Genomic DNA, 23,710 nt, shown 5'->3' on the forward strand with positions numbered 1-23,710 from the left:
GTTTAAAAGACCTAGCTATCGAATGCACAACCGGATTAAATAAAAACGAGAAAAAAAATAGTTCTATAGAAATCTTAGTCGGTATTTGTATTTAGCACTCGTGGCAAAAACTTTCGTGATATCAGCCACATCATTTTCCTTCATAATGACCACAAAACACCTGTCTCCTTGTTAACGGTGATACACAGGTAGGCAGTAGAAGTCAGGTGGAAATGAATACAGACATTAGCTGGGATATATTTGTGTTAATTAGATTTCAACGCATTCAAGTATCACCTGACGACATATACCTGTAAAGTATAGGCGTTCGTAATTCTTCATAAGCGTTCGTCGGAAGAAGACATTATGAATTTGTAACTCAGAATACAACCAACAAAGAAATGAACTTCCACATTTTTTTTTTAATTTACAAATATTCTTTTCAAGAGGTACAAAATATTTTGAAGCCGAAACTCATCCATACATTATATATATACAAGCATTCATATTAAAAATACATTCAATATAATTATACTTAAATAATTTATATTAAACTTTTGCCAATTTGGACGGATGGCACTGATAAAGGGCCCGGAAAAGTAAAAAAGCTGGTTCACTTTTTCCAGTCATGTACTCCATAATCACAATCGAAACACTTTCATCAAACTCACAAACACATGGGATAAAAAGAGTAACAAAGTATGCATACAGAGTTATGAGCTAACAGTTTGAGCAATAGCTAAATGCAGGTGCAAAAAACAAGTAAGTACTGTTTGGAAGGGGAAAAAACACAATAACGTTCTATAAGTGTTAAACAAACGATCACGTTTAGCAGACAACAGTTCATTAATTTAATACTTCCACAATTTTGCATAAGGTATTTCACAACAAGGCTTATAAAAAGATTATTTAAATGTCACCACAAATAGATGACTTTAAAAACTCACTGAAAAAAGTCAATACTGTTGAAAGAGGTCTATTTTTTCCTTTTTACAATACTGAAGAGTAGGTGGTCATTGTAATAATTAAATTAATACTTTTGTTGACAGTTTAAAAAAAACAATACTATATTATGACGTTCCTGAGTTTTATACACTGACCGAGGGGTTATCTGGAATTCCAGTGCGCGTGTAGAAAGTGTCCGCTACAATTCTGGTACGACCATAGGGAGGCTTTTTAATTTCCTCTTTCTTTATCACATCTCCAAGTCTCCATCCGTACTCCCACGAACTCAGTAAAGGGAAAGCAAATTTCTCTTCCGGTCCCTTCCTATTTCTCTCGCACAGATATTGATATCTACCCTTGCCCTCCTTCGTAAAACCGTCGTATAACTTTTCCCGGGTACCAGCGGAGGGGGGTCGCATCTCAGCAACCAGCTGCTGGAGCTTTCCTTCCGCCTTAGACATATCAGGGAAAGCATTAAAGTCCGATTTCACTTTGTTGAATTTCGGAGGAGTATAATCCTCTGGAAGCTTTTTGAAAATGTCCTCTGCGGGTTTTGGAGCATTTTGAATTTTCCTTCTCGCAACTTCGGATTGTTTGGAAGTGGCAAGTTGTCCATTGGAATCTTTAAGTTTGTAAAACCACTGCAAGCGCGTGTCTCGTTCTTTATTGTATGATTCCTCTAAAAATTTCTGAATCTGCGTGTTTGCCGGATAATTCCGAGCCATTCTCAGCAGTCAGTCAATTATCTTTGAGTGAAAATTATCGAGTAGTATCAATAAATACCTGCCTTACGATAGTCCGCTATTACCTTGACGGGACACCGCACGAGCGTATTGACATTTCCCATAGCAACTCGTGTCGTCACGATCGCACGGGATTTTACGAGAGGAAACCATTTCCGATCAAAACAAAAATGGCGCCCAACTGTCCAGAAGAAGTCGACGTTTTTACAGTGCCCCATTCTCGGATGAAGGAGCTTGTGCACAAATATTTGGCCATGGTAAATTGGAATTCCTCTAAATATCAGTATACCATTCATTTCTTGGTTAAAATATTTTGTTGTCCTTTGCGTTTATGACCAGTTTCAGTCTTTCACATTAAAACTTAAAACATGCAGTTCATTAATTCGTCAAATGTAAAACTAAAGAAGATTCAGTAATAAAGAATTAAATATAGATTGACACAAAAGGTATCAATTGATACTAAATGAATTATTGCTTATTTATATAGTACGTTTTTCGATAATTAATAAATTGAAGCGCGAAGCGGTAGTAAATTGATTATGAATAGACTGGATTAATGACACTAACAAGTTAATTTCCTGGTTTGATATTATTAGTTGTAAGTAAATCTAGTATAAAAGATTCTGCTGAAAATAATATTAATAAATAGTAGCATTAAATATCCCGGCATATATATGAGAAAATAGAGGAAATTCGCGAGGGTGCAATTCAATTTGTTTATTTACCAATTAAGGGCCCTCATGGGGCAAAAGAAAGTACATGAGCTATAGACGAATTTAAGAACATATTGCTGGAAACTTATTTTCAGTATGGTCAACAAAAGACTGAACTTGTAACTTTGTATTGAAAGTTCAGATCAATTGCATGCGATGTGTAAAATAGTTAACTTTGATCCTGATCATTATGACAAATTTTGATCACAGTGATCGGCTTAAGATCCAAGTTCACTATGAAGTCAGACACTGAGTGATTGATCAGTCAGAGTTTGGGTTTTCAGTATCAGGTAAGAAAGATGAAACAAAAGAAGACACAGGCAATAAAAAGCAAATATTAAACATTAATGGTAAACTTAGAAATATTTGTTGTAATTCGCTAATTGCCATTTTCTTTTACTTGTAAGGATAAATAACACAAAAAATGGATGCTTGAGTTGTTATATATAGTGTATTAACTGATTTTGAATAGAAATGACACAAATAATATATTCCTAGAATGTAAAAAAAAATGATAAGTATTTTTGGTGTTTAAATTTGACACTGTGTGCCATTTTCTATACAACTTTTGCACACATTTATGACATTATTACAAAATCTCTGAAATTTTCTTCAATTACTCTGGCAAACATTATTCAAATTATTAAAAATTTAAGATGAGTAAAAATTATGTTGAATAAGTATATTTTCCAACTGGACAACTAAGATAGAAATGTAAATGTAGAGCCCTGGTATGTCTGTGGGGGTAGGCACACTTTCACAATAAGCTAAAAACTCTCATATTTCAAATCACATCATTGTGAAAACTACAGAGAGAGAGATTCATCTTGGTAAGATACAAACATCAAATGGAGTTTTAATGGTCATTTTAAGATTAAAATTGTCTTTTGACAGAACAAAAATATGCTCTAAGACTTATTCAATGTTTTGGGAAAAATCTGTATTATTACTTATTTAGTTTGTTATTGACTGTGTATGGAAATACATGTACAGGTATATCAAGTTACTAGATGGAGAGGTAGAACAGTGACTGTGTATGGAAATACATGTACAGGTATATCAGGTTACTAGATGGAGAGGTAGAACAGTGACTGTCTATGGAAATACATGTACAGGTATATCAAGTTACTAGATGGAGAGGTAGAACAGTGACTGTCTATGGAAATACATGTACAGGTATATCAGGTTACTAGATGGAGAGGTAGAACAGTGACTGTCTATGGAAATACATGTACAGGTATATCAGGTTACTAGATGGAGAGGTAGAACAGTGACTGTCTATGGAAATACATGTACAGGTATATCAGGTTACTAGATGGAGAGGTAGAACAGTGACTGTGTATGGAAATACATGTACAGGTATATCAGGTTACTAGATGGAGAGGTAGAACAGTGACTGTCTATGGAAATACATGTACAGGTATATCAAGTTACTAGATGGAGAGGCAGAACAGTGATTGTCTACGGAAATACATGTACAGGTATATCAAGTTACTAGATGGAGAGGCAGAACAGTGACTGTCTACGGAAATACATGTACAGGTATATCAAGTTACTAGATGGAGAGGTAGAACAGTGACTGTGTATGGAAATACATGTACAGGAATATCAGGTTACTAGATGGAGAGGCAGAACAGTGACTGTGTATGGAAATACATGTACAGGTATATCAGGTTACTAGATGGAGAGGTAGAACAGTGACTGTCTATGGAAATACATGTACAGGTATATCAGGTTACTAGATGGAGAGGCAGAACAGTGACTGTCTATGGAAATACATGTACAGGTATATCAGGTTACTAGATGGAGAGGCAGAACAGTGACTGTGTATGGAAATACATGTACAGGTATATCAAGTTACTAGATGGAGAGGCAGAACAGTGACTGTCTATGGAAATACATGTACAGGTATATCAGGTTACTAGATGGAGAGGTAGAACAGTGACTGTCTATGGAAATACATGTACAGGTATATCAGGTTACTAGATGGAGAGGCAGAACAGTGACTGTCTATGGAAATACATGTACAGGTATATCAAGTTACTAGATGGAGAGGCAGAACAGTGACTGTGTATGGAAATACATGTACAGGTATATCAGGTTACTAGATGGAGAGGCAGAACAGTGACTGTCTATGGAAATACATGTACAGGTATATCAAGTTACTAGATGGAGAGGCACAGCAGTGACTGTCTATGGAAATACATGTACAGGTATATCAGGTTACTAGATGGAGAGGTAGAACAGTGACTGTCTATGGAAATACATGTACAGGTATATCAGGTTACTAGATGGAGAGGTAGAACAGTGACTGTCTATGGAAATACATGTACAGGTATATCAGGTTACTAGATGGAGAGGTAGAACAGTGACTGTCTATGGAAATACATGTACAGGTATATCAGGTTACTAGATGGAGAGGTAGAACAGTGACTGTCTATGGAAATACATGTACAGGTATATCAGGTTACTAGATGGAGAGGCAGAACAGTGACTGTCTATGGAAATACATGTACAGGTATATCAAGTTACTAGATGGAGAGGCAGAACAGTGACTGTGTATGGAAATACATGTACAGGTATATCAGGTTACTAGATGGAGAGGCAGAACAGTGACTGTCTATGGAAATACATGTACAGGTATATCAAGTTACTAGATGGAGAGGCACAGCAGTGACTGTCTATGGAAATACATGTACAGGTATATCAGGTTACTAGATGGAGAGGTAGAACAGTGACTGTCTATGGAAATACATGTACAGGTATATCAAGTTACTAGATGGAGAGGTAGAACAGTGACTGTCTATGGAAATACATGTACAGGTATATCAGGTTACTAGATGGAGAGGTAGAACAGTGACTGTCTATGGAAATACATGTACAGGTATATCAAGTTACTAGATGGAGAGGTAGAACAGTGACTGTCTATGGAAATACATGTACAGGTATATCAAGTTACTAGATGGAGAGGTAGAACAGTGACTGTCTATGGAAATACATGTACAGGTATATCAAGTTACTAGATGGAGAGGTAGAACAGTGACTGTGTATGGAAATACATGTACAGGTATATCAGGTTACTAGATGGAGAGGTAGAACAGTGACTGTCTATGGAAATACATGTAAAGGTATATCAAGTTACTAGATGGAGAGATAGAACAGTATTTAGTAGTTTGAAATGTATAATTTAACCAGAACTTAGGTTCTAAAAGTTGTTTGACCTTTGCATAGACTGCTGTTTTTATATTTTATTCTTTAATAAAAAGAAGGTAAGAGAGGAGTATCAGAGGTGTTAAGCTGTAATTGAAATACTCAATAGAGAAAGGAGATGCATGTGTAGCTTACATTTATTTTGAATATGATGTTTTCATTTAAAAAATTATTTTGTACATTTACAGATGACAGATACAAATTTCGCAGATGTCCACCACATGACAAACCTTCTGGAAAATCTCGTCAATGCGTTTCATGAGTTCAGAGCCCATGAACAAATTGAGAATAAATACATAATGAAAAAACTAAAAGCAAAACTAAATGCGCTTTCGATTCGGAGCTCAGCTGTGTGTAACTGTCACTCAGACAACAAATTGACGGAGATGTTAATGCTCCTCCAGGACGGCTACCACTGTCGAGAGAAGGGGGAGGTGGACAGGCAGAACTACGGGATTAAGCTGCGGTCAGCACTGGAGGATTTTACTCAGAAATTCATCCCTCACATGGAAGAAGAAGAGGAGGTACTGACACTTTATAAAAAAAATCATACAGTCAATTTTTCCTTTTAGTCAAATTTTGAATTAAATAGAGGTTATTTAAGATTAAGATAATGACTAAATTATTGTAGGTTATGTATATTTATTCTTGCACACCAGAGTAAAATCATCATAACTAATCTGAAGTGTTAAATCTTTGCCTAAAAATTCTGTTCAGATTTACCATGTTAAAAAAAAATTTCAAACATCTTTTATTTTTACATTATTTCTTGTATATTTCATCTAGATAAACATGAATGATAGAGCTGTTGAGTTATCATCGTGGATATGTTAGATTACTAAATCAATGTTTCTTTTTCCAGATTTTTCAGCCCATGCTGATGAAGTATTTTTCCTTTGAAGAGTTAAGGTCCCTGAAATCTAAAGTGATCAGAAAACATCAACAAACCATTGAGGAAGAATTTGTTGAGAATGAAGAATGTGTTTGTAAGAACAAATTTCACCAAAATTGGAGCAAAAAATATTACAGAAATGAGTGATTTCAAATAGAACCAAAATGGTCTTTGTTTTATATATGAAAAAAATGAGTAGGACCATTATTAATGAATAAAAATAAAAAAAATTGTTTGATGTACTCTGACCCATATTTTTCAAGGTGGGTAGGTAATTTTATTTTAATTATTAACAAAATAGGGTTGATTTGTATTTCCGGAAAATGAAAAAAAAAATCAATTGTGCAGAGACACACATTTCTTAATAAAAATAATAAAGATCTAATGTCATAAAAATCAGTAATGGTTTCTTCGGCATAAGTGAGGTACACAAAATATCTATCATAAAAATTGAAGTGCTGAACAAAATGATTGGGTAGGGGCAGTTGCTGGGTCAGTTCAAACTAAACATTGTTTATTGTTGGTCTGAAATTGTGGATATATATACAGTGTATAATAATGATAGAGAAAAAAATTCTTTCAAATAGAATACTAACAATTTAAGAAAAATCTGAAAAGTTGTCTAACCTTGCAAGAAAAATTTTAAAAATGCTCTATATTTAATGTAATTTTGAAAACATAAACTCTTAAAGTTTGACTACCTTCCTTTACAGTAATGTTTTCTTACATGATCAATGCTTTAATTCCAGCCTCATCTTCTGATGAAGATGAAAAATGTATATCAGAATCCCGCCGTGAGCCCCAAGGTGTTGAATGTTTACCTGATGAAGTCATGATGAACATCTTCTCCTACCTGAATCCTAAGGAGTTATGTACCTCTGCCCAGGTGTCAAAAAGATGGAACAGTCTGGCCATGGATGGATCTAACTGGAGAGTCCTTAGACCTGTTCAGTGGTTCAAGGGTAAGAAAATAAGAGGAAATGGTAATCAAATTAAAATCAAGAATATACATAAATATATATCTAACTTTAGCCTCTGTTTAAACAAATATGAAGGTTATTTTGATGATAGCTCGAAGACTTCCATGTAAGTGTTGCACAATACTAAATTTACATTAAGTAGAATGGTTTTATTTCTAAATATTAGTACCTTTTTTTGATTTTCTGCTCTGAATGTGAGGCTGGACTTGTTTCCCTTAAAGCATCCTTATAATCCTTAGTTATTTATTTTAAAGAGTGCTGCATGCAGTAATTTCAATATTGGATTACTAAGGTAAATTTTGATAATTTTATCCTCCACAAACAAAGTTTGGAAAGGGGGGGGGGGTAAATAAAAAACACCTTGTCAATCCATCCTCTGCTTAGCTGTCTGTCTGTGCAATTGTTTCCAGGCTATGTAACTCTGGAAAAACATTGGGAGCTCATACTTGGTACAAAGATTGGATTGTTCATGAGAGTGTGTTTTGACTTCATTCCAGCAAGTTGAAGGTCACTGGTAAAAAGTAATTAAAGTATCTCATCTTTTTCCACTGAAGAACTTCCTAATGAGGAAACTTGGAACTTCATACCACATACAAAGATTTGACCTAAAGCTTCAAAAAGGTCTTGGCCCAAGGTCATGTGATAAAGTTCAAGGTCACTATTAGAAAATTGTTTAATTTCTGCCCTGACCATATCTTGTACTGGAAAACATTAGCAGCTAAAACTTATCACAGATATTTCTTATGGAATGAGGATATGTATTGACCTTAACCCAAGGCCATTCTCACAAGTTCAAGGTCATTGACAGAAAAAGAGTATTTTTGTGTGTGGTCCCTAACTCTCTGATGGAGGCTAATTGGAAGTTGATTCTTGTTCATGACTTAAACCAAGGGTGTATCATCATCATAAACCAAGATCATTTTAGCAAGTTAAAGGTCACTGACAGTAAAAGTGTTAAATTTGTGTATGGTTTATAACTTTCTAAGGCAGTTGATACTTCATACAAATATTATTTATTCCTGAGGGTATGTCATAACCATGTCCCAAGGTCATTTTGGCAAGTTCAAGGTTACTGGCAGAAAAAAGTGTCCCAACTCATGTCAGGTCCATAACTTTCTACTGGAGAAACATTGGATGCCATATTTCACTCGAAGATTACTCATGACCAGGTGGAGTGTATTATTTTTTTTTAACCAAGGTCATTTTGGCAAGTTCATGGTCACATTTAGAAATTGTATATGGGCATTATAAAGATATTAAAGCGGGGGATATTATTTTGTGAGCTTGCTCACAGTAGCACTAGTTGACATAGTGAGAATTAATTTAAGTGTGTTGTTATAGGACTCTGGTCTCGTCAGGAGAAGATGGACATTGAGCTCGAAGAGAGGGATCTAGAGAGAGCAGAGTTTTATCCAGTCGATGTGAAGTATGATGAAGATGCTGATATAGATGAGTCAGAGGAAAGTGATGATCTTGATGACATGTCTCCAGAGTGGATACTGGTAAATAAAAATAACAATTAGCTGTCATTTTCAGTTTGTTAAAGCCACAGGGTTTACATATCAGCAAGAGAATTTGTGTGATAAAATATAGATCAGTTAATTAAGCAGAAGTCTCTTTGCTTTGTGAAAGTTAATGTGACTTGTCTTTTCTACACTTTTGTATCTAGTTCACTACATTTAGCATTTAGATCTATTTTTATGTGGCTGTTTGCTTTTTGATTATTCAGAGTGTTCTGTTAAATTGTTTGGTACTGTAGTAAAGTGTATGTAAATGAGATAATAATGAAAGAATTTGAATCAGGTTGAGAAAGAGTCCAGGATGTTGACTTCTATGGTGAAGCACCTTTTCCCCAGGGTGGGAGCAAGTGTGGTCGAGTTACACCTGGGCTACAGCCGGGGATTAACTAATGGAGTGGTAAGTATAAGAGGTTTACATGTAAAGTTAGACAGAGCCTTAATAATGAAGTAGTAAGTCTTAGAGGTTTACATTTATATCTAAATAGGTTTACACCTACCTGTATAACTAGACAGGGCCTAACTAACAGAGTTAAGTCTCAGAGGTTTACTTCTCTACATATATACAAGGTTTATGTCTCTACATATATAGCTAGGCATATATATATAAATAGGTCTTAGTGGTCTCACAGAAAATACTACTCCATGTGTAGATGTACATATAGATTTTATGAGGACCTAAGTATGTCTTACAGAAACTACATGTTTTGATAGAGGAGCCTAAGAAACATAGTGGTAAGTGTCAGAGAAACTATAATTATATGTATAGCTAGACAGGGCCAAACTAATAAAGTGATCCCAGAGAACTACAGCTACATGTGAAGCTAGAAAGGACCTGACAGGGTGGTAAGACGTAGAGAAACTATAAACTACATTTATAGCTAGAGGGGGCCAAACTAATAAAGTGATCCCAGAGAACTACAACTACATGTGAAGCTAGAAAGGGCCTGACAGGGTGGTAAGACGTAGAGAAACTATAAACTACATGTATAGCTAGACGGGGCCAAACTAATGAAATGGTCGCACAGATTAGATATAGTAAGACAAGGCCTAACTAACTGAATGGTCACACAGAAGCTACATCTACATGTATAGCTATACACATAGATAATATGAGGGCCTAACTAGGTCGTACAAAAGCTTTAAATTACAGGTATAGCTAAAGGGGCCTAACTAACGGGGTGGTAAGTCTTACAGAAGCTTAATTTACATGTTTATTCTTGCTATAAACCAGGTTTCAATTAAGGCATATTAGCAAGTACAGTCATTGGATATAAGTATTCATCACTGACATCAAAATGGCAGCGGTTTGTTTACATTAGCTACTCAGCAGAAAATGTCCCCCGGAATTTTTTTGTGAGATGACCCTTCATTATTATTAATTCTCGTAGCCTTTGGGGAAATGTTAAATAAAGTTTCCGAATATAATTTATATTTACGTTTTTCCAAAAAATGTTCACAGTCAAGTTGAGATGGTATTTTTGACAGACTGTAGATGTTTTTTTTAATCGTAACTAAATGTTTTCTATCATATTTATATCTGTTTACTGTACTGACCACATATGTAATTATAATACATATATGTAATATTTTCTTCCATAAAGACACCAAGTAAGAGGGATCAATGTATGGGGAAATCCTGTCATTCTGAAAAATGTAATTTCATTCATAAAAATATCCAGCAATAACAGGCCACAAATTGTTTTCTACATGTCAAGTTTTACGGCCATTGGTGTATTTTTAGCTCACCTGAGCCGAAGGCTCAAGTGAGCTTTTCTGATCACATTTTGTCTGTAGTCCGTCTGTCCGTCTGTCTGTCCGTCTGTAAACTTTTCACATTTTCGACTTCTTCTCAAGAACCACTGGGCCAATTTCAATCAAACTTGCCACAAAGTATCCTTGGGTAAAGGGGATTCAAGTTTGTTCAAATGAAGGGCCACGCCCTCTTCCAAGGGGAGATAATTAAGAATTCGTGAAAAATTAATGGCATCATTAAAAAATCTTCTTCTCAAGAACCACTGTGCTTGAAAACATGAAACTTATGTGGAAGCATCCTCAGGTAGTGTAGATTCAAGTTTGTTCAAATCATGACCCCCGGGGGTAGGGTGGGGCCACAATGGGCGATCAAAGTTTTACATAGGAAATATACAGGAAAAATCTTTAAAAATCTTCTTCTCAAGAACAGCAAAGCCATACTTGGTCATATTTATATGGTAGCATCCTCAGATAGTGTACATTCAAGTTTGTTCAAATCATGACCCCCGGGGGTCGGGTGGGGCCACAATGGGTGATCAAAGTTTTACATAGGAATATATAGGAAAAATCTTCAAAAATCTTCTTCTCAAGAACAGCAAAGCCATGATTGGTCATATTTACTTGGAAGCATCCTCAGGTAGTGTAGATTCAAGTTTGTTCAAATCATGACCCCCGGTGGTAGGGTGGGGCCACAATGGGCAATCAAAGTTTTACATAGGAATATATAGGAAAAATCTTTAAAAATCTTCTTCTCAAGAACAACAAAGCCATCATTGGTCATATTTATATGGTAGCATCCTCAGGTAGTGTAGATTCAAGTTTGTTCAAATCATGACCCCCGGGGGTCGGGTGGGACCACAATGGGCGATCAAAGTTTTACATAGGAATATATAGGAAAAATCTTTAAAAATCTTCTTCTCAAGAACAGCAAAGCCATGATTGCTCATATTTACATGGAAGCATCCTCAGGTAGTGTACATTCAAATTTATTCAACTCATGACCCCCGGGGGTCGGGTGGGGCCACAATGGGCGATCAAAGTTTTACATAGGAACACATAGTAAAAATCTTCTTCTCAAGAACAGCAAAGCCATGATTGGTCATATTTATATGGTAGCATCCTCAGATAGTGTACATTCAAATTTGTTCAAATCATGACCCCCGGGGGTCGGGTGGGGCCACAATGGGCGATCAAAGTTTTACATAGGAACACATAGTAAAAATTCTAAAAAAAAAAAAACAATTTATTAAGAATAGCAAAGCCATGATTGGTCATATTTATATGGTAGCATCCTCAGATAGTGTACATACAAATGTGCTCGAATCATGACCCCCGGGAGTCGGGTGGGGCCACAATGGGCCATCAAAGTTTTACATTGGAACACATAGGAAAAATCTTTAAATAAAACTATTTGTTAAGAATAGCAAAGCCATGATTGGTCATATTTATATGGAAGCATTCTTAGATAGTGTACATTCAAGTTTGTTCAAACATGACCCCTGTGGGTCGGGTGGGGCCACAATGGGTGATCAAAGTTTTACATAGGAATACATAGGTTAAATCTTTAAAAATCTTCTACTCAAGAACAGCAAAGCCATGATTGGTCATATTTAAATGGAAGCATCCTCAGATAATGTAGATTCAAATTTGTTCAATTCCTGACACCCCCCCCCCCCCCCCCCCCCAACCACTTTTATATTTAAACTTTTCAACCTTTCAAGATTGAAGTGATTTCTGCTTTTTCCTAGCCATAGTGCTCAGGTGAGCGATGTGGCCCCTGGGCCTCTTGTTGCTTTCACTGACATACTTTTGTCCAGGGACAGTAAATGAATTGTATACTTGTAGATTTTCAAAATCAAAAACATTGTTTTTGTCAAGCAATTGATGTTATGGAGTTATGTCCCTTTGACCTTATTTATTTGATATCAGATACTCCATGTTTATTCAGGAGCTATAAGATTTTATTGATTATGACATTTTGTTCTTAATAGCTATACAGAATGTTGAGCTGTTGTGCCAATATTGAAGTGCTAGACCTCACACAGACGAGGGTATCAGACATCGGATTTAAGAGGTAGGCACACAGACGAGGGTATCAGACATCAGATTTAAGAGGTAGGCACACAGACAAGGGTATCAGACATCGGATTTAAGAGGTAGGTACACAGACGACAGTATCAGACATCGGATTTAAGAGGTAGGCACACAGGTGGGACGAGGGTATTAGACATCGGATTTAAGAGGTAGGTACACAGGTGAGAAAGTGTCAGTAGGGGCTGAGATGAATCACTTTTATTTCCTCAACTGAGCTGAAATCATTGGCGAGTTTTTCCTATTAAAGTTTTTCTGTCATCTGTTTAGTGTCTTTTTTTCATTAACTTTTTTAGGTCACCTGAGTCACTCAGGTGACCTATTGCTATCTGTTTTCATCTGGCGTCGTGCGTCGTCCTTCGTGCATTAACTTTTGAACATTTTCAACTTCATCTCCAAAACCGCTTAACCAATTTCAACCAATTTTGGCATATAGCATTTATGGGTGAAGGGGAACAAAAATTTTGAATTTCATGGTCCCTGCCCCCCTGGGGCCCAAGGGGTGGGGCTGAAACCACCAAAATTGATGCAGTCTTTAAAAATCTTCTTTACTCCTGGACACCAACCAGTCAAACTGTTGACATGATTGTAATAAGCATTGGGCCCTCTACCAAAATTATGAAATTCATGGCCCCAGGGTCAGGGGTTCTGGTGCTAGGACGGGGCTATATAGATCATATAGTGAAAATGCATTATTTCTTTGAAAGTCTTCTTCTCTTCTCCAGGGTATTATTTAAACAAACTAAGTGTATGGTTATGATGAGCAATGATGCCTTTTCCTAAATTGTGAATTTCATGGCCCCTAGGTCAGGGGTTCTGGTGTTAGGATGGGGCTCTATTGATTATATAGTGAAAATGTATTAATTCTTTGAAAATCTTCTTCTCTGCTCCTGGGTATTATTTAAACAAACTAAGTGCATGATTATGATAAGAATGATGCCTTTTCAAAAATTGTGAAATTCATGGCCCCAGGGTTGGGGGAGGGGGGTATATTGATATTATAGTGAAAAAGCATAATTTCTTTGATAAAATATTGAAAATGCATTATTTCTGTTAAATAATCCTGTCTGTCACCTTTTGTTGAGCAGATAAACAAAGTGCATAGTTATGATGAACAATTGTGCTTCTTAATTTTTTTTTGAAAAACTTGTGGTCCAAGGTTTTGGTTTTTCACGGGAGGGGGTGGGGGTATATTGATAATATAGTGAAAATATGTTAATTCTTTGAAAATCTTCAACTAAGTGCATAGTTATAATGATGAAGGTACCTCTACCAAATCTGTAAATTTCATGGGTTTTAGTGTTAGGATAGGGCTGTGTTGATTCTGCAGTGATAATGCATTATTTCTTTGAAAATCTTCTCTGCTCCTTGGCAAATCGAAGGCAAACAGAATAAATGTTTTAAGAAGCAAAGATATTTTTACCAGATTTTTGAACATCAGCCCCATTTGGTCAAGTGTTCTGGTCCTGGCCAGTGCTCTATTAATTTGTATTCTATTGAGAAAAGTTATTTCCCTTTGCCATTCACTTTTGATAATTAATCACTGTAAATAATGTACATGTATTTGAAAGTCAATAGACTAAGAGAATTATGCAAAATATGTTATTGTATAATACTAAAAGTACTTTCATAGTTTTAATGATCAGGTAGCCTTGTAAATAATAAACAAATCAAAACGAGACAAATTTAACTTATTAAATGTTCTTCAAAAACCAAGAGAGTCCAATGTGAGAGGTCAAAATATGGGGTTAAAACTAGTACGGAAGAACTAATGCTAGTTTGTTAATTGTCTGCATTGCGATAGTGCTAAATGGGGGATAGATTAGAATTTAATGTATGAGTTGTTACTGAATACTAGACTAACTATGTCGTTGATCCTGATCATCCTATTTCTCTTGCTTTTGGGCAACAAAGCTTCATCTATCAGTTTATTTTATATCAATGGATCCTCTAAATTGTTGTATTATACTCAGGTGACCATTAAGGCCCTTGGGCCTCTTGTATGTTTTTAACTTTCTTTCAAGTAGCACTGAACGAATTTTAACAAAAATTGCTACAAAGCAGTTTTAAGTAGTGGGGATTCAGGTTCAAATGAAGGACAGTACCAATTTTTGAAGATGAAATAGAAAATCAGTTTGTGTTTATTTGAAAAAAAATTCTGATGAAGAACCACTGAAGTAAAAAGACAAAACTTCGCAAAAGCTTCCTTGTTAAGTGAAGATTTGAGTTTGTCAAAATCATGGCTAGAGTGGAACCCCAATAGGGGGTCAGAGTTTCACATTGGATTGCAGTGTCCTGATTGAAACTGTCCCAATAAGTAAAGCATCCATAATCTCTTTTTAGCTCACCTCGATGAAGTCGAGATGAGCTTATGCTATACCGTCGGCGTCGGTGTCGGCGTTAGCGTCGGCGTCCCAGGTTAAAGTTTTAGGCGCAAGTCTCATTCCCAAGTAACTATAAGCCCTACCTGGACCAAACTTGCAGGGATGATGCATCTAGGGATGGACAGTACAAAAATTGCTTCGGATGCTGGTTCTGACCTAGATTTTCCAGATGAGTGACCAGGTTAAAGTTTTAGGAGCAGGTCCATTCCTAAGTAACTATAAGCCCTAACTGGATCAAACTTGCATGGATGATGCATCTAGGGATGGACACTACCACACTTGCTTCGGATGCTGGATCTGACCTAGATTTTCCGGATGAGTGACCAGGTTAAAGTTTTAGGAGCAGGTCCATTCCCAAGTAACTGTAAGCCCTACCTTGACCAAACTTGCATGGATGATGCATCTAGGGATGGACACTACCACACTTACTTCGGATGCTGGATCTGACCTAGATTTTCCAGATGAGTGGCCAGGTTAAAGTTTTAGGAGCAGGTCCATTCCCAAGAAACTATAAGCCCTATCTTGACCAAACTTGCATGGATGATGCATCTAAGGATGGACACTACCACACTTGCTTCGGATGCTGGATCTGACCTAGATTTTCCGGATGAGTGACCAGGTTTAAGTTTGAGGAGCAGGTCCATTCCCAAGTAACTATAAGCCCTACCTGGACCAAACTTTCATGGATGATGCATCTAGGGATGGACACGACCAAGCTTGCTTCAGATGCTGGATCTGACCTAGATTTTCCAGATGAGTGACCAGGTTAAAGTTTGAGGAGCAGGTCCATTCCCAAGTAACTATAAGCCCTACCCGGACCAAACTTGCATGGATGATGCATCCAGGGATGGACACTACCACACTTGCTTCGGATGCTGGATCTGACCTAGATTTTCCACATGTGAGACCAGGTTTAGATTTAGGAGTAGTCTTGTTCCCAAGTAACTATAAGCCCTACCCAGACCAAACTTTCATGGATGATGCATCTAGGGATGTACACTAACCAACCTGCTTCGAATGCTGGATCTGACCTAGATTTTCCACATGAGTGAATTTTAGCCATATTTTAACCAAATTAGCATGGATGATATATCTAGGGATGGACACTTCCAGACTTGCCTTGGATTCTGAATCTGACGTACATTTTCCAGATGTGTGACCAGGGTAATTTTTTTGGAGTAGCTATATAATATTATGGCCTGTTATGATTAAACTTGCATAGATGGTGCATCTAAGGATGAAAACTTCTAGACTTGCTTTGGATGTTGGAAGTGACCAAAATTTTCTTGATTACTAAACAGGTCAAAAGTTTTTTGAGCAGGTCTATAATTAAATCAAACTTGCATGGATATTGATCTTGGGATGTACCCTAACTAGAAAAAAATATGTGAAATTTGCCTTACATGTAGATAACATTTGTCGAGGTGAGCTTCGTAATCTTTGATTACCTATGTTTTAACTATATATGTACATGTATACAAACATCCTATTAAATTCTTATTCAACAAAGCAATTGATGTATATTGTCTTGTAATGTTATTGTGATATAAAATACTCTGGTAAAATATACAATAAAATGAAGTTTGCCCCCATATGTACCAAGAACAGAGGCAATTTACTTTAACTTTTACTCTTTGAGATATGATGCTCGATTAAAAGTTCTATATTGAAATATATATATTTTATTCATGAACATCTAAGCTCAGCTTCAGAGTCTCGAAGCAATTAAAATTGCTGAAATCGTTTGAACTTTAAAAAGTTAATGGCTACAGTATGGGAGTTATTTATCTAATATTTGTCGTCAGAAAGGTTAGATGACTCAGGTGAGTGTTGAGAACCTATTACTAACATCTTCACAACGTTAAAGATGAATCAGCTATAGTTTTAAATTAGTGTATATATATATATATATATATATATATATATATATATATATATATATATATATATATATATATATATATGTATATATATATATATATGCAATGACAATGGCTTTTTGAGTGAATTTGATTAAAAGAAATTTGGTGGATTTACATACATAAAACAGCGTAAAACATGAAATAATGATGTGTAAAATGTGATTAATGTGTAAAACGTAATTAAAAGAATCTCCCATTGTTTGTGGTTGAATATGAATTTTTTATGCAATGTGTGTGTTTTTATCCCCTCACGAAGGCTCGAGGATGAAAACACACGACTTGTTGAATAAAAATAATATTCAGTCACAAACCATGGGAGATCCTATATATATTTCAAAAACACAGAAGCTGACATTTTTTACTTGTTGGTAGAGTATAATGTTTTTTTATTTTGTATTTATAAAATCTTGAGTAGATTCTAACTAAGAAATTTTTTTTCCAGTTTGGGCAAAAACAGAAGTGGCAGAAAACTGAAGCACATAAACTTATCCGGCTGTGTAAACATTACCGATGTGACCCTACAGAAAATATCCACAGCACTGGGATGTAAGGAAGACCCCAGAACAGAGAGAGGAAGTGAAAATTTGAGTACCTGTCACTTCAGAGGAAGGACATGCTGTCGTGAAAGAGAGGCTCATGGTAGACAACAAGAGGACTTGGGACTTGATTTTGATTCGGTGGATGCGGCATTGCGTAATGCTTGTGATTTTGTAGAGCGTGAGGCAATGGCTAGACATTTGATTGATTTTCTGGAGGGAGAGAATATGTTTTCTTCCTTCATACACCAGTCATTTCTGCCACCCTTACTAAGGGATCAACAAAGAACATTTGAGTTGAATAGTTGCATAAAAAACAGTTCTGGCTTGGGCACCAAGAAAAAAAGTTATCGAGCAATGAATGATTGGAATTCCTCGTTTACAGAAAATCAGGAGTTATTCCCCATATATCATACCAACACAAACATTTTGTCTGAGAATTCCTCACACAGGATTAACCCCAATGTAGAGAGGAATGTAGGGGATACCCAACAAAGGACTAGTTCCTCCCCAGAGAGGATTTGTGGGAATTCCCCATACAGGACTAGCGCCTCCTCAGGGGGTAATGGTGGGGCTTGTTATGTCTGTGATAATAGTGACAGTGACACTCCCCAGAGGGCGCTGCAGTTCCTCTCTCTCTCCGGTTGCTCTTTGGTGACAGATGAAGGAATAAGGTATAAGAAGAGCTGCAAACTTAATGTTTAAATCTTTAAATTCTAAACATGTCCTCGCAATTTTGATTTTGTTTATTTCCAAGTTGTTGCCCAATTATAGTACAGTGTGTATGGCACTATTACATAAACATTCAGTTATTATCTACACAAAGTTTCATTAATCAGTAAGGTAACTCCTTTACACAAACATGTTTTTAGATAAAAAAATAAATTCAGCAGTTGAATCATAACATTGCAATGGAGTCTCTGTTAAGTTACAGATGAGGTTTTATTGGTTGGGGTATATTCATACATTTGATCTGTTCATTCAATTTATACATTTTTAATACCTGCATATTCAATTTCAACTGCATTCACACAGAGAATTGGTTTAGTTTAAGTTAATTTAATGTGCTTCTTTTTGTGCTTATTACTTCGCTATAACTCCGTTTGAACGCTAAGTGAAGCATATTCAAATTAAATTCAAACTTGTGCTTAGTAGCAAGATTTTGTCACATGCAACATGTGGGATGTAAGATATAACTACTTTTGCTATTTCTGAGTGAAAATCAAAGAAAACGTATTAATCGCTAAAAAATTTGTACATACATTATTTCCGATTATCTGTATACTGTAATCCTGGAAATTTTTATGGGGTAAAATTTTGCAGTTTCCATGGAACAAAGCATATTCATGGGGGTTATTTTGCAGAAGTTAAAGAATGTACAGAATGTGTTGGTTTGTTGTTTAGTATGGTACCTTATATAAACCTTTTCACTTGGTGCTTAATTTTGCAAAACTTTACTTATCACAGAATTTGCAAAAATTACCCCCGCCCCCCAAACATTTCCATGTTTACCATGTGCATCTTAACAACAAGTTAATTTTGAATTACGAATTTGATGCACTTGAGATTGCATGAAATGTCTTGTGAACACTATTGGCATTAATTAAATTTAGATTATTGCTCCCCCCCCCCCCCCCTTTCACTAATAGCAGGAATTTTGAAGGACCCAAGAACCAAACTGTTAACAGATGGGTCGATAAAACACATTCTGCTCAAGAACACAGTCAATAAATGTTTTGTTACTTTTTGTGTCGCCTGCAGAGCAGAGCAACAGTTAGAGATCACTTTAACTGGCATCTGTTTGTGTGTCTGTCTGTCATAATTTATATCTTGAGAACTGAAAGAGCCTGATCAATATGGATTTGATATTTTGCACATATATATATATATTATATTGCTTGCCACTATGGCTTTTGTAAATTATCATGGTTACTAACCTCATGACCTTTGAACTTGACTTTTGACCTATTTTTCAAAATAGTTTCTAGTGCCAATAGACAGCATATATTTGACATTTTAGAAGTAAGTTTATGATATTTAACATGTGCACAGTTTGTCATAAAAGATTTTGAAAAATACTAGCATTATGGATGACTTGCCCTTCACCTCTGACCTCAATTGCAAAAAATACTCTGGATGGTTAATTACATGTTTTGAAGTTTTAGAGGTAGTGTTTTGATTATGAGCTTATGAATCTGTACTTTGAAACTATGATATACAGTTACCACACAAAGTAAAATTTAAATATTATGAGAATAAATTGGGATCGGTTTTCCAAAATCGTTAGTTGTGGTCTAGTCTCGTTACTAGACACTCTTCTGTCTCCGACTCTAACAAGCAGAGAGTCTAGTAAAGAGTCGCAATAGGATTTATAACAGACAGAGGACGTTACCTTGTTTTCATTTTTAGGACCCCTTTGAAAATGAATTATATTTATGTTACTTTCTGTTGGATTGTGATTTTATATTAATAAACTGATTCTTCATTACGGATACCAAAGGAGAAATAACAGTACTTAACAATCGACGAAATGTATACTACACCAGCAGGGTACAGTACTTTCACTTTTGCTTCCAACAATAATTTTGACAAGACAGTGTAGAACAAACTTACTCATAACTGGGAGACAATATCACAAACAATTTTTTTAAATTACAAAAATTGGCTACTAGGCCAGAGACTAGAGGCAGTAACAAAGTTACTAGTCTGAGGTCATCAGTTACTAGTCCATACTGATCACATGATACATTTCATTTCCATGTAACAAAAAGCCTAAAAATGTAATCAAGATAAATATGCAAAATAAAGGTCAGTTTTACATATTTTATTATACATTAATTTGTTTTGCAGCTTCTGGTCACCCATTTCACCTTCTGTAACCTTTTTTGAGTGTTCATTATAACCAGCTACATGTCCGCCGTCTGTCACTGAACATTATGTTGCTAGCATTGCACAATGCATGTACATGAAAATGGACCGAGGATCTTGATTTGGCAACATAATAATGTGTTTACTTTCATGCTAACAAAGCATTCAATGATTTTTACTTGCTCGACCTTTAAAATTGGTAGCCCTAAGCATTGGGTGATGGTAACTGCACACCCTGATATTGTTGATATAGTTGTTAAATATCAAACCACCAAACATGGGAACAACTGAATCTAACCACACCATTCAATTTTATATCACAAGACCTTTATACAACTCCATTTTATTGTATTTTACAGCTTTTTAGCCAAGGATGGTGGATTGCCTCGTCTGGAGTACCTGGATTTATCCGGCTGTATGCAGATAACAGCAGCTGGATTGTCAGAGCTGGTCAGTACCTGTCCTCGGCTGGACCACGCCCAGCTGTTTTACTGTGATAATATGCTGGATGATCCGTATGCCACGACAGCTAGTGGGTGTCAGAACCTGGAGGTTCCCACTAGGAGGTGCTGTCGGTCTGGATATTAACAGGTAAACAGAATTCCGTATATCCAGGAACTTGTAGGTTACCCTCCACATTTAAAATGGAGCAGATAACAGGTAACCAGTTAGAATTCTGGATATCCAACCATGCAGACTATGTTCCATGTCTAATCTGGAGCACAGTGAACCAGAGGATGCAGTTTTTTAAGCATCTTTAAATTTCTGTGGTGACTCAGGCCAACACTAAAAAATGATTCATTTGATGTACTCGGGCTGATGCATCTAAATTTTCCCTATCTGTTCATTTTTTTAAAGTACTTTAAATTTAATTTTTTGTTTTAAGGGAAATACAGATTGCCCTTATTATTTTTAAAGTTAAGGTTTATCATTTCTCAACGCTTTTTAGATTGAAATCTATTGCAGCAAAAAATATTAAAAGTGTCTGGCTGTCCCGTGTATAATGGCACATAACTCAAAATTCCTTGCATGCACCATGTGCACATACACCTAAAAAGTTAATAAGTTTACTCCATCAAAAATCCTGATATTTTCAACATAATTGCACTCTTCTATTGTTTTTCTTACAAGAAACAGATGCAAACCTCTATAAAATTAACTTTATAAGGAAGTGTTCGTAAACCAGTATTGCTGCACATGAGACAAATTTCTTTCCTTTTCATCCACCAAATAAAAGATTGAATCCTCCTAAGGAATAGGAGAAATATTTATAATTGATGCATTGTTTTTGAAACCTTATGCTGACCTTACACTCCTACTTATTTCCGTGAAAGCATATTTGTCATGTCATAAAATGACTGAATATGATAAGGAAATCTGAGGCCATCATTAAAATTTTATTTGTTTCATGTACACTGACCCACATTTTTCAAGATGGGTAGTACGGTACATAATTTTTTAAAAATAAAATCATAGATTTTCAGTGTTTATTAATGTTTTCATTACAATTTATTTGTGAGGTTTAGAGGGTTATATTCAAATTGAATGTATAAAATTTATTACATGTAAACAAAAAAAATCAGTGGATACTAATTAATGTTCATATTTTTGTGTTGTAAGATGAAACATCTTTATCACCAACTAAAAATTGATTCAATAATATTTTATAATTACTTCTCATAGTGTTTTTTAAAAGTGTTTTCTAATAACTTGAACTGGACAATTTTCCCTAAATAGAATATGTTATTGACTAAAGATCAAACAGTAATAGCTTAAGCCATCCTCTATGAAAACATTTTAAAAGTGTGAAATTAAATTTTAATGCTGCTTTCACTGCTCCAGATTTCCAGCCAATTTTACATTTATCCAATGAATAATTAATTAAAAGCCTTCGTATACCTTTTGTGTTGTACTGCGGGTGATGAATTTTACATGTCTATTTTGGATCGAGTATTAAAATATTGATAAGTGTTGCTTGTTGTCTCAATTCTAGGATATTAATGTATTATTTTGACTGGCATCTATCTGTCACTTGATCTTTGGAAGAAAACAGGTTCATAGTAGTATCCTCTTTCTATGAAACATTTTAGAGGGTAACTGGAAGATATTGATGTGTTTCAAATTTAATCCTATACTACCCACTATAGTAATCCCAGTATCGTTATGGAGTAGTGTATGGAGTAGCTGCTGCTTATATATGTCCATGAATTCACTATTGGGCGAAAAAAAAGGTCATGTGCAATTTTTTTTTTTCAATTAAGATAAATCATATATTTAGCTCACATGAGCCAAAGTTTTCTGATCATTGTCAATTGTCTGTGGTGTTTTTGAAATGTTGGCCGAATCTCCAGAACCCCTTGGCCAGTTTTTGTCAAATTTGCCACAGGTTATCCTTGGCTCAAGGGCTTTTGTTTATATTAAAAAGAGGGATGTGACCTTTAAACAAGAGAAGATAATTAGGAAAAAAAAAAAAACAAAAGTAGTGGTTGCTAAAAAAACCTTCTCTTCCCCTGGGTATTTGGCAGATATACTAAGCACATGGTGAGCAAGGGTGCCTCTTCAAAAATTGTGAATTTCACAGCCCCTGGGTCAGGGGTTCTGATGTTAAGGTGGGGATCTATTTATTATAAAGTGAAAATGCATCATTCCTTTGAAAACCCTCTTCTATGCCCCTGAGTATTTGGCAAACATACTAAGCACATGTTTATGATGTGCATGGTTGCCTCCTCCAAAAGTGTGAATTAATGGCCCTGAGTCAGGGGTTCTTGTTTTATGTTTGGGTTCTATTAATTATATAGTGAATATGCATTTTTTTTTTTTTTTGGAAATCTTCTTCTCTGCCCCTGCTAATTTAGCAAACAAATGCATGGTTATGGTAAGCAAGGGTGCCTCTTCCTAAATTGCAAAATTCATGGCCCCTTGGTCAGGGGTTTAGGTGCTAGGGCAGGGCTATAGAGTATATAGTGAAAATCTTTGCTTCTGGGTATTAAGCAGATAAACTAGGGTGCCTCTTCCAAACTATGACATTCATGGTCCCTGGTTTAGCGGTTCTGATGTTAGGGTGAGAGTCTGTTGATTATATAGTGAAAGATGCATTATCATGATTATTTCTATGAAAATATAGGGGGCAAACAGAGCACAAAGTTGTAATGAGCAAGGGTGATTTTACCAGATT

At 35.7% G+C, this 23,710-nt stretch overlaps 2 protein-coding genes across 2 annotated transcripts in view; one reads left to right on the forward strand and one right to left on the reverse strand.

Moving 5' to 3' along the window:
• Nucleotides 1-381: 381 nt before the first annotated feature.
• On the reverse strand, nt 382-1,762 carry LOC133203690 (protein SPMIP1-like). The gene has a single exon (XM_061339461.1). It carries the CDS (start codon nt 1,647-1,649, stop codon nt 1,068-1,070), a length of 582 nt encoding a protein of 193 aa, XP_061195445.1. The 5' UTR covers nt 1,650-1,762; the 3' UTR covers nt 382-1,067.
• Nucleotides 1,763-1,782: 20 nt separating this feature from the next.
• Nucleotides 1,783-23,710, forward strand: part of LOC133203687 (F-box/LRR-repeat protein 5-like) — a 39,803-nt gene continuing 17,875 nt past the window's right edge. The window contains exons 1-9 of the mRNA XM_061339459.1: nt 1,783-1,924; nt 5,779-6,114; nt 6,453-6,576; nt 7,232-7,444; nt 8,804-8,964; nt 9,266-9,379; nt 12,726-12,808; nt 17,574-18,341; nt 20,895-21,126. Of these exons, the coding sequence (XP_061195443.1) occupies nt 1,838-1,924; nt 5,779-6,114; nt 6,453-6,576; nt 7,232-7,444; nt 8,804-8,964; nt 9,266-9,379; nt 12,726-12,808; nt 17,574-18,341; nt 20,895-21,123 (2,115 nt within the window). The 5' untranslated portion in view covers nt 1,783-1,837 and the 3' untranslated portion in view covers nt 21,124-21,126. The remainder of the gene's footprint in view (nt 1,925-5,778; nt 6,115-6,452; nt 6,577-7,231; nt 7,445-8,803; nt 8,965-9,265; nt 9,380-12,725; nt 12,809-17,573; nt 18,342-20,894; nt 21,127-23,710) is intronic.

Source organism: Saccostrea echinata, unplaced genomic scaffold (assembly GCF_033153115.1).
Source record: "Saccostrea echinata isolate AGI-Se365-2 ecotype Australia unplaced genomic scaffold, CSIRO_AGI_Sech_v1 ptg000051l, whole genome shotgun sequence".
NCBI classification, from domain to species: domain Eukaryota; kingdom Metazoa; phylum Mollusca; class Bivalvia; order Ostreida; family Ostreidae; genus Saccostrea; species Saccostrea echinata.

Bases quoted from the DNA above. Each gene is read 5' to 3' on its own strand.
- LOC133203690 (XM_061339461.1), bottom strand. From the start codon at position 1,649: ATGGCTCGGAATTATCCGGCAAACACGCAGATTCAGAAATTTTTAGAG.